This window comes from Myotis nattereri, assembly GCF_964212035.1.
Source record: "Myotis nattereri genome assembly, chromosome: 5".
In the NCBI taxonomy this organism is placed as follows: Eukaryota; Metazoa; Chordata; class Mammalia; order Chiroptera; family Vespertilionidae; genus Myotis; species Myotis nattereri.
The window spans coordinates 27,862,086-27,879,379 of NC_138080.1; the positions used below are offsets into that span (position 1 = coordinate 27,862,086).

Genomic DNA, 17,294 nt, shown 5'->3' on the forward strand with positions numbered 1-17,294 from the left:
CCTTACAATCCTCTAGAAAAGCGGTTCTCAACCTGTGGGTTGCAACCCCTTTGGGGGTCGAATAACCCTTTCATAAGGGTTGCCTAAGTCTATCAGAAAACATATATAATTACATATTGTTTTTTGTGATTAATCACTATGCTTTAATTATGTTCAATTTGTAACAATGAAAATACATCCTGCATATCAGATATTTAAATTATGATTCATAACAGTAGCAAAATTATAGCTAGGAAGTAGCAACAAAAATAATTTTATGGTTGGGGGTTACCACAACATGAGAAACTGTATTAAAGGGTCGCAGCATTAGGAAGTTTGAGAACCACTGCTCTAGAAGCTTTTCTTCTGTTGCCTTTAAGATTCTCTCTTTGAATTTAATTTTTTGGCATTTTAATTATATTGTGTCTGGGCGTGTGCCTGTATTGGGTGCATATGTGTTTTCCAAGGTTATATCCCCTTGTTGGATGGATCCCTTTAGTATTATGAGGTGATATTTGTTGTCTCTTGTGATGACCTTCATTTTGAAGTCTATTTTGTCAGATATGAGTATTGCTACCCTAGCTTTTCTCCATTCTTTCACTCTCATCCTGTCTGAGTCTTTTGTTCTGAGGTAGGTCTCTGGTAGACAGCATATAGTTGGGTCATGTTTTTGTATCCATTCAGCTACCCTATATCTTTTGATTGGAGCATTTAATACATTTACATTTAAGGTTATTATTGATAGGTATTTATTTATTGCCATTTTAATTCTGTATGGCTAGGTTTCTCTCTCTGTTTCTCCTTCTCATTACAACAGTCCCTTTAGCATTTCTTGTAATGCCAGCTTGGTGTTGATGAACTCCTCTCGCTGTGTTTTTGACTGGGAAGCTCTTTATTTCACCATCTATTTTCAATGATAGCCTTGCTGGCTATAGTAATCTTGGTTTCAGATCCTTGCTCTCCATTACCTTGAGTACTTCATGCCATTCTTTTCTAGCCTGCACAGTTTCTGAGAATCAGGTGTTAGCCTTCTGGAGATCTTTTGTAGGTAACAGTTTGCTTTTCTCTTGCTTCCTTTAAGATTCTCTCTTTGAATTTAATTTTTTTGGCATTTTAATTATGTTGTGTCTGGGCATGGGCCTGTTTGGGTTCTTCTTGCTTGGGACTGTCTGTGCCTCCTGAATTGTGTGACCTTTTTCTTTACCAGGTAGGGAAGTTTTCTGCCATTATTTCTTCAAACACGTTCTCTATCCCTTCCTTTCTTTCTGCCTCTTCTGGCACACCTACTATTCAAATATTGTTATGTTTCACATTGTCCCACAGCTCTCTTATGCTGTCCTCCTCTTTTATCATTATTTTTTCTGTTAGGTTCTCTGATTGAGTGATTTTTTTTTCAACCCTGTCTTCTAATTCACTAATTTGATTCTCATCTTCTCCTAATTTGCTGTGTATGACTTCCAATGTGTCCTTTATTTGTGCTATGTCATTCTTTATTTCTGTTTTCATAGTTACTCTGTCTTCTCTCATGCTGTTGAGCACCTGTACCATTGATATTTGGAACTATCCAGTTCTGTATCAGATAAATTTCTTATGTCCATTTCATTTATCTCTTATTCTAGAGAATTCTCTTGTTCTTTCAGTTGGGTTTTGTTTCTTTGTGTCCTCATTTTGGCTGCCTGTTTGGGTTTGTGACTATATATTAGGTAGATTTGCTATGCCTCTCAATCTTTATTGCAGGACAGTGTCAAAAGCTGTTTCTGGCTAATTAGGCCACGCAAAGACTCAAAGCCTCCAGACCTATGCCTACAGACTGATTGGATTTAGTCTTGACTAGCCCTCAAGCAATTGTCCACAGGTTTAGTGAGAGTTTTTTCCAGCAGGGTGGGGCAGTTGCTTCTTCCAGGAGGATACTTGTTATTATCATTCTTTTTTATTTTAATTAAATCTTTATTGTTCAGATTATTACAGTTGTTCCTCTTTTTCCCCCCCCAAAGCTCCCCTCCACAAAGTTCTCACCCCACCTTCTGCCCTTACCCTTGCCATTGTCCTCATCCATAGATGTATGATTTTTGTCCAGTTTCTTCCTGCACCCCCCACACGCTTCCCCCCTGAGAATTGTCAGTCCACTCCCTTTCTATGTCCCTGATTCTATTATATTCACCAGTTTATTCTGTTCATCAAATTATTGATCTTCTTAAAGGATACCTGTCAGTATTTCATATAATACTGGTTTGGTGGTGGTAAACTCCTTTAGCTTTTTCTTATCTGTGAAGCTCTTTATCCGACCTTCAATTCTGAATGATAGCTTTGCTGGATAAAGTAATCTTGGTTGTAGGTTCTTGCTATTCATCATTTTGAATATTTCTTGCCACTCCCTTCTGGCCTGCATAGTTTCTGTTGAGAAATCAGCTGACAGTCGTATGGGTACTCCCTTGTAGGTAAATGTTTTTCTCTTGCTTCTTTTAAGATTCTCTCTTTGTCTTTTGATCTTGGCATTTTAATTGTGATGTGTCTTGGTGTGGTCCTCTTTGTATTCCTTTTGTTTGGGGTTCTCTGTGCATCCAGGACTTGTAAGTCTATTTCTTTGACCAGGTAGGGAAATTTTTCTGTCATTATTTCTTCAAATAGGTTTTCAATATCTTGCTCTCTCTCTTCTTCTGGCACCCCTATAATTCAGGTGTTGGTATGCTTGAAATTGTCCCAGAGGCTCCTTACACTATCTTCATATTTTTGGATTCTTTTTTTCTTTTTGTTTTTCTGGTTGGGTGTTTTTTGCTTCTTCATATTTCAAATCTTTGACTTGATTCTTGCAATCCTCTAGTCTGCTGTTGGATCTGTGTATAATATTCTTTATTTCAGTCAGTTTATGCTTAATTACTAGTTGGTCCTTTTTCATATCCTCGAGGGCCTCACTAAATTTATCGGCGGTTTCTAGAACATTCTTGAAAAACCTTATAAGTGTGGTTTTGAACTCTATATCCAGTAGTTTGCTTTCCTCCATTTCTGTCATTTGTGACCTGTTTCTTTGTCTCGGCATTTTTTATGCTTCCCTGCGTTGGTAGAGTGGCTTTGTGTGCTAGGTGTCCTATAGGGCCCAGTGGCTCAGCTTCCCCAATTACCTGAGGTGGACACTCTTGGTGCACCCTTTTGTGGGCTTTGTGCACAGTCTTTTTGTAGTTAAGCCTTGATTGTTGTAGGTATCACTGGGAGGAATTGACCTCCAGGCCAATCGGCTGTGAGAATCAGTTGTGGTTATGGTGGGAGAACTTCTGTGCTGGAGACACCCTTATGGGGCAAGACTTGCTTCAGTGGGGCTTTTATGCTCACTGAGTCTGCCCCCTGAGTGTGTCCCTTATGGATCTGAGGAGTTGTAATCTGGATGGTCCACTCTGACCACTGGGTATACTGGCTCTTGGATCTTTAAGGAGGTGCTAATTTAGCCTCTGCCTGAGGCTACCCAGTAGGAGCTATGGAGAGATCTGCAGATTCCTTTTCTTTGTTTGGAGTTTGGAGGTGTGTAGATGAGGCCCAGCTGTGAAGCAATGCAAGCTGCTGTGGGCCTTGGGCCTTCTTTTTGGATGTTCTGGGTCTCTCTGACCCAGCTGCAGTTAGGTAGGTAATTTTAGATTGCAAAGGGCCAGGGCATTCATATGCAAAAGCCTCTGTGCACAGCTTGGGTGGGGTGGGGTCTCAGGGAATCAACAGAACAGAGCAAACAGCTATAGCTGATCCTCAGCCCTGCCCTAAGACGCCCCAGGTCTCAGTGTCCCGTGGTAATCGCTGCAGGCGCCTCTGAGAAAATACCACCCTCCAGTTCTGCCCGATGACAGACAGTCCAGTTTCTCCCCATATGAGTCTCGGTCCCCAGAGACTTGCCCGGAACTGGCATTCAGAGCAGTCGGGAGCTTGTGTCTCCTTCCCGATTGCAAAAGACTGCCACATCCTCAGTTGCCAACCCTTTCCGCATGCGCCTCTGTACCTCTGCACTTTACTTCCACACCGCACCTCCTCTGAGTCTCAGTGTGCTTTTCTCTTTCCTTCTAGTTGTAGATTTTCCACTCAGCCAGCCTTCCTGTGGTTCTGGATGATGTCCATTTTGTCTTTTAGTTGTTGTTTTTTAAGTGGTTGCGTGAGGCAGCAATTTCCGGTGTTTACCTATGCTGCCATCTTGGTTTTCTCTCTATTATCATTCTTTTAAAGAGCCTCAGAAACACCACATTGTGGGGCTAAGTGTTTTCCAATAGTTTTCCCCATGCCAAACCACTGAGATAGCAGTTTTCTGCATGAGAAAGATGTCCTCCGTAGCACAAGGTAATTACTCAGCAAAGAAAACTGGGGTATCTGCATTCTGACCTCTAAATCCAGAACTCCCAACCCTGGCTTCTGCTCTTACAGCTTCAGTTAAGTATTCCCTTCCTCTTCCAGAGCACAAGGTGAGTAGTTATACAGGGAATTTTGGGCATTGGCCCTTTAAGAGGGTGCCTGAATTTCTAGCCTTCTCTCCCTGTCAGACAGAAACCCCACTGCTTTTCACAGCCAGATGTTCTGTAGGTACCCTTCTCAGTTGTGGTGCTCTCTGTTGGGTGGCCCAGTTTGGGGATGTAATCCAACCCCCCACAACAGCCCCCCCACCCTCAGCTGAGATATTTCTGCGGAACTTCAGTTGCTGTCTGTGGGAGCCTGGCCAGCCCTTTTGCACCTCCTGCCTCCTACCAGTCCCTATGTGGTCTCCACTTTCCATCCTCGGTTATCAGGGTTCTCTCCAGTGAGTCTTTTGTTGATTCTTCAGTAAGTTTTTCCATATTTTAGTTGTAATTCCAGTTTGATCCTGGGAGCGTGTCAGTGCAGCATCCACTTACTCCACCTCCATTTTTAATCAAAGTGTCAAGAGTAAGGTTTGCAATCCGAGAAAGTCTGTCAATCAGTTGGAGGCCGGTGACATTTACACAATGTACTGTGAGGCAGTCCTTTTAAGAATAAGTTCTCTGTGCACTACTAATTCACAGTCTCTAGCTGTTTATAAAGAAACAAGGTATGACTCAGGGACACTAGGAAGGACTGTATGTAGAGCATGCCAATATTAGTTTCGACAACATGTAGACATTTGTAAATGCAAATGATATCTGTGGAAAGAAATCATGATCCTTATTACATGGTTATGTCTGGGACCTGGATTGGTGGTAACAGGCCCAGGAGAAGATTATATATACACACACACACACACACACACACACACACACACACACACATATATATACATATATACACATATATATATACATATATATGTAAATGTGTGTGTGTGTGTATATATATTTCAACCTTTTAGGTGTTAAATCATATGAATATATTACCTATTAACACAAAAAATAAATATACTTTTTAATAATAATATGTAAGAGGATGCTGATATAAGACAAATACAAAAGTTGCAATGGTCCACAAAAATTACTTTTTAAATCATCATAGCTATTCAGGCATCCTGACAAGAGTAGGAGAAGGGAGCTCCAGGCTCCCATTGCCCTATAAAACGTGCTCACCTGGACGGTGAATTCCTATGCATAATTCAAAGCCATACTGAAATGTCCCCTCCCCCAAGAATCCTTCTCTGACCCTCCAAAAAGCAGAGTTCTTCTTCTCCATTTGAGATCACACTCTAGAGGACTAGGAGTGTCTGTGTTGGATTCTGTCCCCCACCCTACCCCAGCATGGAAGACTCTGGAAGCAGGACTTTAACTACCAGTGTGGAGATGGATTGCTAGGAAGCGTTTGGTTAATAAGTGCATGGACAAATCTGGACTAGACCAGGCCCAGATATCTGAGGTGGTGGAGGAGGGTCTCTGGCCCTCAGTGTAACTCCACTACCATGTGGGTGTAGCAGGGAAACGTCCCTGTTCACTCACTGGCCTTGCCCCGAGGAAGCCAAGGGCAGGAGGCACTTGGGCTCCTCTTGGAGTAGGACATGCCCTTAGGTTATTTACCCAGGAATTTCTGGCCCAGGGAATGAAAAAACTTAGAAAATGTTATTGAGAAATCTGGGGCAGCCCCAGGGAGGGGAGAGGCCATGGGGAGCAGAGGGCTGGGCTGAGTAGGGGAAAGGCGGGAGCCAGATAAAAGGAGGCCTCCAGCAGCCTCTGCTCAGTCCTCCCTGTCCTCTCCCTCCGACCCTCAGTCCCTCTGTCCCTCTGTCCCTCCACTGTCCCTGTACCATGGGGCCTGCCTCAGGTCCCAGCTTCCTGCTGCTGCTGCTGCTGCTGAGCAGTCTCCCCCTGGTCCTGGGGGACCCCATGTGAGTAGTCCTGACCCTGCCCCAAGCAAGGCAACTTCTGAGGTGGAGTGGTCATTTGTGGGTTCAGGTCCTTGTAGAATTCAGGTTGCATTATGCCTGTGGAGAAGGAGTTAGTGGGTGGAATGCTAATAGATGGGGCTGCCTGTGACTTTGAGAGTCTGTGGGTTGGGTGTTTGTGAAATTCAGGCATTATGTAGAGGGGTGTGTGGATGTTTATGGAACTGGGGGTCTGTAGGTTCAGAGTGCAGGTGGTGTTTGGGGATTCTGTGGATGTGGTGGTTTGACTTTACATAATTTGGGAGTTTGCAGTTTCTGGATTTATGGGTTTCAATGTGTGTAGAGCTGTGGCATAGGGTTAGGTTGGCTGGGGGTGGGGGTGGATTTAGTTGTCCTTATAGGGCTGGGTGATAAAGGTTTAGGTAGAGGCTTGGGGTGTTCAAGGATTTGGGGTTCAAAGATTTGGTATATGTGAGTTTGGGTATGTATAGTTGGGGTGCCTAAGGGTCTGGGTGTTTAGAGACTTATGGTGTTTAAAGATGTAGGGGTCAGGGTTTCAGGAGTATGTATGTGGGTTCCCTAACTGTGGGTTTGGAAGTCTAGATAATTGGGGGACTTGCTGGCTCTGGTTTTGAGGTTCAGGGGTTGCTGGGAGCTGCAGGACCAGGGAGTGGGGAGACCCCTGTGCGGGCTGGAATGTCGGGTCCCAGGGATGAACCCGTGCACTCCTCCCACAGGTTCTCCATAATCACCCCCAACATCCTGCGGCTGGAGAATGAGGAGACGGTGGTGCTGGAGGCCCATGGTGGGACAGGTAACATTCCTGTCAAGGTTACGGTACACGACTTCCCAGCCAAGAAGCAGGTGCTGTCCAGCAAGGACACCATTCTGAACAGCGCCAATGGCTACCTGAGCACCGTCACCATCAAGGTGGGTGCACACTGGAGCCACCCCGCAGGTGCCCGGCCCCCTATGGGTCTTCTTCCCATTCCAGAGCCTCACCTATGGGCCCTGCCCCTTCCTCTGCCCTCCAGTACACACCCTGGCTGGGGAATCAAACCCAAAACCCGGGTATGTTCTCTGATCAGGAGTTAAACCTGGGGAACTTTTGATGCACAGATCTAAGCTCCAACCAACTGAGCAACACCAGCCAGGGCAGCCCTTCCCCTCTTTCATTCCCCTCCCCATTTGGACCCCTCCTTTTATTGGCCCTGCCCCCTTCTGAGCCCCTCCCTCACTCTGAGCCCCTTCCCTTCCAAACCAGACAATCTCTGTGCCCCTCCTTTCGGAACCCTTTCTCCTCCAAGCCCTCTCTTCCATCAAGCCCCTCTCCTCTCTGAGTCTCTTCCCCTTTCTGGGCCCCCTTCCACTACTGAGCCCTCCATCCTCTGAGCCCCCTCTCTGATCTCCTTTCCATTCCTCTCTCTGACCCCTAGCCCGTCTCTTGCCCTTGCCCCCTCTCTGAGTACCCTCCTCCCCCCAAACCCGGGCTAACCAGAGAGACCAGGCAGCAGTGAGGGGCAGGCTCTGTTGTGAGGAGGGGCAGATGTGGGCCCAGCCGAAGGCCCAGAGGTTGGACGGTGGGCAAGGGGCCCTGGACCAGACCCTCCTCACGCCCTCCCCATCCATGCCTAGATCCTGGCCAGCAAGGAGTTGAAATCACAGAAAGGAAACAAGTTTGTGATTGTCCAGGCGGTCTTTGGGAATGCCCCACCAGTGGAGAAGGTGGTGCTAGTCAGCTTTCAGAGCGGGTATCTCTTCATCCAGACGGACAAGACCATCTACACCCCAGGCTCCACAGGTAAGGGGCCGGTGGGTGGCTCAGAGGGCTGGGGCTGGGTCATTGGGTTGGGCAGGGCCTCACTGAGCTGTCCCTTTCTCTCCTGCCACCTCCCAGTCCTCTATCGAATCTTCACTGTGGACCACAAGCTGTTGCCTGTGAACCAGAAGGTTATCGTCAGCATTGAGGTACCAGGCAGCCGGGCCCCAGACACACTTGGGGCAGAGACTCAAGGAGAGACCAAGAGAGAGTTTGAGACAGAGAAAGAGACCCTAGGAAAGACCTTAAAGAAAAGAAATATATATAGAGGCACAAACACGGAGACCTAGAGATGGGTAGGGACCCAGGGAGCCAGCATGGGGCAATGCTTGCACCTGTGAATTCCACCTCCAGATAAACCCCTGGTCCCTGCGACTCTGGCCAGGTCACTCACCTTCCTGAGCCTGAGTTTTCTCATCTGAAGATTGGAGTAGTTACATAATGCTGGTAGTAGTCTGTTCCGCCTACTGAGCCAGGAGGCGCCTGTGAGCTCCTGAGTCAGGTCCAGCACCTCCTCTGCTCACAACCCTCCAGGACTCCTCCCTCCCTCTAGATAAAAGCTCAAGTCCTCCCCGTGACCTACAAGGCCCTGAGTGGCCTCCCCTGTCCCCTTCCTGCCTTCACCTCCTCCGTCCCTTTCCCTCACTCACTCTGCTCCAGCCACCAGGCCTCCTCTCTGTCCCTCGGACACACGAAGCAGCGTTCTGTCCAGGGCCTTTGCACTAGTTGTTCCTTCTGCCCAGAAAACAATCTTCCTCCAAATATGCACACTACTGGCCCCTTCTATCCTTCAAGACTTTGCTCAGATGTCACCAATGCCCCAATTTTACAGTGAGGCCTTTCTGAGCTCCTGTAAATTTGCAAGCCTCTCCCATTCACACATGCACTCCACTCTCTCTTCCTGCCATCTTTTTGGCATCCTGTAAATTGGATTTATTCATTTAACTAGAGGCCTAGTTAAATTTGTGCACGGGTAGGGTCTGTAGGCCTGCCTGGCGATCAGGGCCAATCAGGGTCTACCTTCCCCGGCTGCCAGCCAGGGCCTTCCTTCATTTCATGCTGCCTCCTGGTGGTCAGTGCACATCATAGCGAGCAGTCAAACTCCCAAGGGGACAATTTGCATATTAGCCTTTATTATATAGGATAATTGCCCCCTCCACCTACCTCTGTCGAACCTCAATTCCCTACAGGAAGGAGTTTTCATCTGTTTATCCAGGGCCTTATTCCTGAATTCAAAAAAGTGTTTGGCATATTGTGGGGCTTAATATAAGGTGATGGAAGAAAGGAGTCAGGGAGGGAGAAAGGAAGAAGCGAATGTCACCTGTGCCAACAGGGGGGCACTCTCCAGCTACCCTGGCTTCCAAGGGAAGCCAGAGAACCTGATTTCTATGTGGTGTCTCCCTATGTTTAACTGTTGAAAAGAAATGAAATGATAAGTGTACACCAGATTGCTATTCTTATAGGATAAAAGGTTGAACAGAGCAATTATATATGGCTTAGCACAAATCAAAGGCTCAGCCCAAAAGTAAGTAATACATTCTAGTGATTCTTAGCATTCAGGGGGACACGCATAATAATGAGCTCCTGCTTACATGAACGATGTCCCAAGGCAGAGGGGCTGTATTTATCTCCTGTTTTTAGATGTGCACATTGAGCACAGAGAAGTTAAGAAATTTGCCCAAGGTCACACAGCTTGTAGGTGGCACAGTGGGATTTGAACACAAGCTGACCAACTCAGGTCCATGTTCTTAGCCGCTGCTGTAGACATGACAGAGGGAGTGTCCAGACACAGAGCGGGAGAGAAAGGCCAAGGGGCTAAGCCTGCTCTAAAGAACCACACCCCTCCCTGTCTATCTACAGACGCCCGAAGGCATTCCCATCAAGCGGGACTTCCTCTCTTCTCAAAACAACATTGGCATCTTGCCCTTGTCTTGGAACATTCCGGAGCTGGTCAAGTACGTCAGGCCCTCCAGGAGTGGGTTTGGGGCTCCCCTATCCCAGGAGAAGGAGTGAGGGCTGCCAGGTCTGACCAGATCACTCACCTGCCTTCCCCACAGCATGGGGCAGTGGAAGATAAAAGCCCACTATGAAGATTCGCCACAGCAGGTCTTCTCGGCTGAGTTTGAGGTGAAGGAATATGGTAAGAGAAGGAGGGAGCCAGGGTGTGGGCCCCATAATGCTGGCTCAGTGCTGGCCTCTCACAGTGCTGTCTCTCTCCCCCAAACCCCTGCCCCCAGTGCTGCCTAGTTTTGAGGTCCAAGTGGAGCCTGCAGAGAAATTCTACTACATTGATGACCCTAAGGGCCTGGAGGTCACCATCACAGCCAGGTGAGGGGCCAGGAGAGGGGTCAGGTGATGGTCAGGTGAGTGGTCAGGTGAAAGACCATATGAGTGGCCAGGTGAGGGCCTGGTGAGGGTGAGGTGAGGGGTTGGTGATTCTGGGTCCTCTCCATGCCAGTGTGACTTTACCCTACATTACTACTCAGCTTTTCAGGAGGGAGAATCTGAGACTCTCTTCTCTACACAGGTTCTTGTATGGCAAGAATGTGGATGGAACAGCCTTCGTCATCTTTGGGGTTCAGGATGGTGACCAGAGGATTTCACTCTCCCAGTCACTCACTCGTGTTGTGGTACCTACTAGGGGCCCCCAGAGCTTCCTCCACTCTGAACCCTTCCCTCTCACACTTTGAATCCCCTCTCCCCTTCTGAGCCCTCATTTCCTATCCCAGATCGAGGATGGCACTGGAGAGGCTGTGCTGAGCCGAGAGGTCCTGCTGAGTGCGGCTCCGCAGGCCCCGCGAGAAGCTGCCCTCGTGGGAAAGTCATTGTATGTGTCTGTCACCGTCATTCTACACTCAGGTGAGGCCTGGGTGGAAGGTGGAGGCTCAGTTCCACCATGCAGTCCAGTCTGAGAGGGGAGGCCCAACTGAGGGAGGAGGCCCAGAATGAAGGTGGGGTCAGTCTTATGATAGAGGCCCCGTCTGAGGACGGAGGTCCCATCTGAGGAGGGTTTCCAATATGAAGGTAGGGTCCAATCTGAGGGGGAAGGTTTGGTCCAGAGGGGTAGCACAGTAGCCCACACTCACAGCCGGCCTCCTCAGGCAGCGACATGGTGGAGGCGGAGCGCAGCGGAATCCCCATCGTGACCTCCCCCTACCAGATCCACTTCACCAAGACGCCCAGGTTCTTCAAACCTACCATGCCCTTTGACCTCATGGTGAGACCCAGGGCAAGGTTGCACCCCACTCCTGAGTACTGGCCTCCTCTCTGGGTCTGCTGAACCCCTTCCACCTTTCCCTGCATCCACAGGTGTATGTGACAAACCCCGATGGCTCCCCAGCCCCCCGCATCCCTGTGGCAATTCAGGGCTCCAACGAAGAGATTTCTGTGACCCGAGATGATGGCCTGGCTAAGCTCACCATCAACACACACAAGAGCCTGAAGCCCCTGTTGATCACTGTGAGTCTGCACCAGCAAGACCCCACCCCAGGGAAACAGAGGACTTTATTTGTACAGCAGCTTCTAATGATTCTACAAAGGGATCTTGTCATGTGCATAGTAGGGGTCCTTTCATTTGCATAAATGGGTCTTGCCATTCACATAGAGGTGTTTCATTTGCATAGAGGAGTCTTGTCTGCACATGGGAGTCTTGCCGTCTGGATAGAGGTTCCTCCTGCCATTTACACAGGGCCTCCTGTCATCTGCATGGATGTCTTATAAGGACCCTTGTCATGACATTTGCGCGCCTGGGTAACCTAAAATAGTCTGCCCATGTCCAGATCTTTAATTCCATCTTATCTGCAAAATCCCTCCTGTCACACCAGGTGCCATATTGCCAGGTGCGGGGGTTAGGACATGGACATCTCAGGTCGGCAGCATGCATCCCTGTCTCCCTGCTCAGGTACGCACAATGAAGGAGGGCCTCCCAGAGGGACGACAGGCTTCCAATCAAATGCAGGCCCTACCCTACAGTACGATGTATAATTCCAACAACTACCTGCACCTGTCAGTGCCCGCTACGGAGCTCAAGCCAGGGGACAAGCTCAATGTCAACTTTGTCCTGCAAATGGACCCCGGCCAGGATGCCAATATCCGATACTTCACCTACCTGGTGCGTGGCTTCCTACAACCCCCAGCTCTCCCCTCTCCTCACTTTCCAGCCCTCGGAGCCCTACCCCATTCGAGATCCCCCCATCCTCCCTCCTGCCTTCCTGATCCTTATGCCAACCTGTCTCCCAAGGTCATGAACAAGGGGAAGCTGTTGAAGGTGGGACGCCAGGTGCGAGAGCCCGGCCAGGTCCTGGTGGTGCTGCCTCTGACCATCACGACAGAGTTTATTCCTTCCTTCCGCCTGGTGGCCTATTACACGCTGAACAAAGGAGGCCAGAGGGAGGTGGTGGCTGATTCCGTGTGGGTGGATGTCAAGGATTCGTGTGTGGGCACCGTAAGCGTTCCTGAGTCTCTGTGTCTATCTTGTGACTCTCAGCCCAGCCATGGCTTCTCTGTCTGCCTCTCTCTGTCCTTCTGAACCCATTTCTCTCCCCTGCTTGTAGACTTCCTGCCTCTCTCTTCTCCTTTTCCATCTTGTTTTCTTCCCTGTATTAGTCTCAGTATTTCTCTTGCTGCCAATTTTCTCTTTCCTTGACTTTCTACCTGATGCTGGTTTTGTGCGTCTCCCTTCTCTCTCTGTCTCCACCTTTCTCTCCTTCCAGACCAGACCAGGTCCCCTTCGGTCCTTTCCCGACCAAGGCTGGGGCCCTGCTGGGCTGACTTCTCCCTCCTGCCCCTCCCTCCTCCTCACAGCTGGTGGTGAAAAGTGCCATGAAGGAGGAAAAGCACCAGCATCTACCTGGACAACAGATATCGCTCAAGATCGAGGGTAACCAGGGGGCTCGAGTGGGGCTGGTGGCCGTGGACAAGGGCGTGTTTGTGCTGAATAAGAAGAACAGGTTGACTCAGAAAAAGGTATGTCCCCATGTCAGTGAGTTTGGGTAAACATGGCAGAGGCAAAGAAATGGCGTTGGGTTGAGGTGGGAATGGCCCTGGGCAACCAGTGACATCAGGTTGAGTGTGGGTCGAGTGCAGAGGTCAAAATGGACACAGACATGGGGATGGGTTGAAGTTCAAGTTGCAGATGGAAATGTGGATGGACAGGGTCTAAGTTGGGGACAGTCATGGTAAAGGGGACAGCTCTGAGTCCCACAGCAGCACACTCCGATCATCCACTGTGGAGTGTCTGGGCCCGGGATGAGGATGGTAGTGAGGTTAGGTGGATGTGTTGGTGCTGGCCTGGCCTCAGCCTGCCCTTGTCCCCTCCCCACCCTGCAGATCTGGGACACAGTGGAGAAGGCAGACATTGGCTGCACGTCGGGCAGTGGAAAGAACTATGCGGGAGTCTTTACGGATGCCGGGCTGGCCTTCCAGACCAGCAAAGGCCTGCAGACGGAGCAGCGGTCAGGTGAGGAGTCCATCAGTGGACTCCCAGGGAGGGGCAGCACTTTCACCTCCCAGATGGGGTCCGGGACCCTGGTGTCAGTCCTGCCTCTACCACCAACTAGCAAATTGCTCTCCTCTCTGAGCCTCAGTGTCTACATCTGTTAAATGGGAGCAGTAACACTCCCACCTCGCAGCTACTGTGAGGAGTAAACCAAGGACAGGCAGTCAGTGCTTAACCCATCTTGTTCCTTCCACCTGCCCCTCAGATTTGGCGTGCCCGAAACCAGCCACCCGGCGCCGCCGCTCAGTGCAGCTCATGGAGAAGAGGACGGGCAAAGGTGGGAGCCCTCATCCACCTCCCCCACCCTTACACCCTGTCCATTGAGATCCCAGTAAAGTGGGAGGAGGGGATGGCCTGGACCTGGGCAAGTCCTCCCTGGGATGCCCTGTGGGGACTTGACTGGGGGCTGTTCCCACAGCGGGTCAGTACCCCAGCAAGGAGCTGCGCAAATGCTGTGAGGACGGTATGCGGGAGAACCCCATGAAGTACCCGTGCCAGCGCAGGGCACAGTTCATCCTCCAGGACAAGGCCTGCGTGGACGCCTTCCTGGACTGCTGCAAATACATCACCCAGCAGCGGCTGGAGCACAGCCGGGACAGCGACCTGAGCCTGGCCAGGAGTGAGTCCTGTGGCCTGGGGGGCCCTGCCTGAGGGCTGGTGATGGTGGGAGGGGGAGGTGCCCATCACTGGGGACTGGAAATTGTGTGGATCAAATTTGCTTCCAAGAGCAAAGGCAAGTGTGAGCGGCTTGTGAAACTGAGGGAAATTACGTTATCAATTACAGGATGGAAAATAACAGAAAAGAATGCTTCTGCTTAAAACCTAAGGAAGATTGGGCAACTTGCCCAGTGTCTGGCTGGCCAACTAACACAAAAATAATGATCTTTTTTTCTTTAAACAGCCTTTAACTTACAAACTTGTGGGGTTTAACACTTTTCCCCGCTTGAGCTGTTTGATGCCCCCAGAGTTAAAAGTAGTTTAGTGAGGATTTTTTGTCAGCAAAGGTATTCTCCTAAACACCCCAGCACACTGCTCAGCATCAGGACGTTAACGTGGATTCCTTTCCACCATGTAATTCACAGACTCCACTCAAATGTTGCCACTTTTTAAAAAATATATATATATCTTTATTGATTTCAGAGAGGAAGGGAGAGGGAAAGAGAGATAGAAACATTAATGATGAGAGAACATCATTGATTGGCTGCCTCCTGGGGATCAATCCCAAAACCCAGGCATGTGCCCTTCACCAGAATCGAACCTAGGACCCTTCAGTCTACAGGCTGATGCTCTATCCACTGCGCCAAACCAGCTAGGGCAAATGATGCCACTTTTTAAATTCTTTTAGTTCTCTCTAGGAAAAGGACCCAGTTCAGAATCACACATTGCATTGGTGTGTCTGGTTGTGTCTCTTTAGCCTCCTCCCATCTGCCCAACCCCCAGCGGCTCTTCGGTCTTTCTGTGACCCTCATATTCTTCACAAACATGAGGTACACTGGCCAGATCATTTGAAAGTTGTTCAGCAACCTGAGTCTGCCTGGTGTTTCTCCTGCTCACATTCAGGTTTTGCATTTTGGGTGGGGCTGTCCCAGAGGAGATACTGTGCCCTCCTTGGTGCCTCGCCTGGGATCAGGTGGCAGGTAGCATTTGTTATGGCAAAATTTCCAGGCAGCGGGAAGACGTAGAACCAGGCACTCGGAAGATTCAGAACATGCACTTTATTGCAGGAGCACGGGTGCTGTGGCTCAGGGGAATTGGTTCCCAACACTGCGCGCTGATTGTAGTGGGCTTTCTCTTTATAAAGGGCATTAAGTTCTTTGTTTCTAGTTCCCCGGCTTTTCACGGGCTTTTTCAGCCCCACTCCCCCTATGACGGTGGTAAGGGGGAGCTGAGAGGCCGTGGCTGGTGTCTGCAGTCAGCCACCCTTGTGGGGGTTGTGTTGGTTTATGGCCCTGCAAGGGAAACAGGTTTTTCAAGGGCATAGCGGGAAGGGGGTTGGGGTACAGGATGCAGCTATGAGCAGGCCTAGGGGGTCCGTAGACGTCAGCTATTGTAATCAGTCATCAGGCAATGAGATGATGTTGATGAGATGATGTTTTGACTCCTGATGAGTCTGCCTGACTATACCTATCAGTTCTGCTTGCTGGATTCAGAGCTGGGTCACATCCTCAATCGCTTAGCAGGCCTTGAAAAGAAAACTTTTAAGAAAAACTTAGCCCCTTATCCATATCTATAAAAGCCTAGTATGCTAAGTGTCCCACCATTCAACCATTCAACCGGTCGCTATGGTGTGCAGTGACCACCAGGGGGCAGACGCTCCAACCAGTAGGTTAGCTTGCTGCTGGGGTTCAACCGATCAGGACTGGGCGAGATGGGCTGAACACGGTCTGGAACCAACCTCTCACAGTCCCTCCCTGGCCTCTAAAACATTTCTTGTAATTAATTTCCTTTCAATGTGCACAAATCCATGCACCGGTCCTCTAGATTTCATATAAGAAACTTAACCCCATATGCACATAAGTATATGTGTTCTAAGATTTAAAATAATATAATTACTTTTCAGATTAATTCGGGTACTGGATCTATCAGGTTGTAGGTCTCCTCTATCACATTGACTTGTAACATCATGGATGATGTGAACCTTGATCCTTGATTAAGGTGGTGTCTGCCCTGTTTCTCCATGTAAAGTTCCTCTTTACTCATTTTATGGGGGGTTTTTTAACGTCTTTTTAAAATTTAAGTCAAGAGAGTTGTTCCCAAAGATCAATATCACTTAGCCTTTAAGATAACAGATATGGATGGACACCTTATGTGGTAACACATGATTTTTGTGTACATGTGTACCTTGGGGGGCAGGGCTTAGCAGTCACCTCTCAAAGGCAGCTGTTGTCAAAGTGGAGAAATATTTCTAAATTCTTTTAGCTGGAAAGCTCCCATCCCCTTCACCCCTCCACCCACAAAAGACACAAAGGTTCCCAACACACGTAGGCAAAAGAAAGAGAAAGTGGGTCTGCTCTAAACCCAGATTGCCCCCCACCTGCACAGGTGACGAGAATGAGATCATTCCAGAAGAAGACATCGTTTCCAGAAGCCAGTTCCCTGAGAGCTGGCTGTGGACCATCGAGGAGTTAAAGGATCCAGAGAAAGATGGGTAAGGCTGGGGCACCCCTCATTCCAACCCCCCCCCCCCCCAGGCACTTCCTACCAACACTCAGGACCAGAACATTTAATTTGCATGCACACCTACCTCCTCTGTTTTCTGGAATCATAGTGGAACTCCACAACCCAACCTAGAAAAACCTCCACATGCCCACACCCACACCTCCAACCTGCCCTTGGGGCCCCTCATTACCCACTCTCCCCTCCACCACATCTTCTCCTAAGGCCCTCATTTCTCCTCCATCTAGAGTCTCCTCCAAGACCATAAAGGTGTTTCTGAAAGACTCCATCACCACCTGGGAGATCATGGCTGTGAGCTTGTCTGACAGGAAAGGTGAGGTGGTGGCTTCGCAGGCCCCAGGGCCCCGGGCATTTCCTGTTTCTCATCCATCCCAAAGCTCCCCTGCTTCTTGGTGGCTGACACTCGACCCCCTGGTTACTGGGTGGGGCGGGTGCATCAGAGTCCAGATTGTGGGTGTCAGTGCTTTTTATTTTATTTTTTAAAATATGTTCTTATTGACTTTTTAGAGAGAGAGGAAAGGAGTGGGAGAAAGACA

At 49.1% G+C, this 17,294-nt stretch overlaps 1 protein-coding gene across 1 annotated transcript in view; it reads left to right on the forward strand.

Moving 5' to 3' along the window:
* Positions 1-6,188: 6,188 nt before the first annotated feature.
* LOC308520181 (complement C3-like) overlaps positions 6,189-17,294 on the forward strand; it is a gene marked incomplete at both ends in the record, with an annotated part of 39,760 nt that continues 28,654 nt past the window's right edge. Inside the window, 19 exons of the mRNA XM_081092717.1 lie at positions 6,189-6,268; positions 7,003-7,195; positions 7,901-8,066; positions 8,163-8,233; positions 9,945-10,039; positions 10,142-10,224; positions 10,322-10,412; positions 10,612-10,714; positions 10,814-10,943; positions 11,186-11,301; positions 11,394-11,543; positions 11,986-12,195; positions 12,325-12,528; positions 12,888-13,049; positions 13,413-13,542; positions 13,787-13,858; positions 14,000-14,200; positions 16,624-16,729; positions 16,986-17,071. Coding sequence (XP_080948843.1) covers positions 6,189-6,268; positions 7,003-7,195; positions 7,901-8,066; positions 8,163-8,233; positions 9,945-10,039; positions 10,142-10,224; positions 10,322-10,412; positions 10,612-10,714; positions 10,814-10,943; positions 11,186-11,301; positions 11,394-11,543; positions 11,986-12,195; positions 12,325-12,528; positions 12,888-13,049; positions 13,413-13,542; positions 13,787-13,858; positions 14,000-14,200; positions 16,624-16,729; positions 16,986-17,071 — 2,449 coding nt within the window. The remainder of the gene's footprint in view (positions 6,269-7,002; positions 7,196-7,900; positions 8,067-8,162; positions 8,234-9,944; positions 10,040-10,141; positions 10,225-10,321; positions 10,413-10,611; positions 10,715-10,813; positions 10,944-11,185; positions 11,302-11,393; positions 11,544-11,985; positions 12,196-12,324; positions 12,529-12,887; positions 13,050-13,412; positions 13,543-13,786; positions 13,859-13,999; positions 14,201-16,623; positions 16,730-16,985; positions 17,072-17,294) is intronic.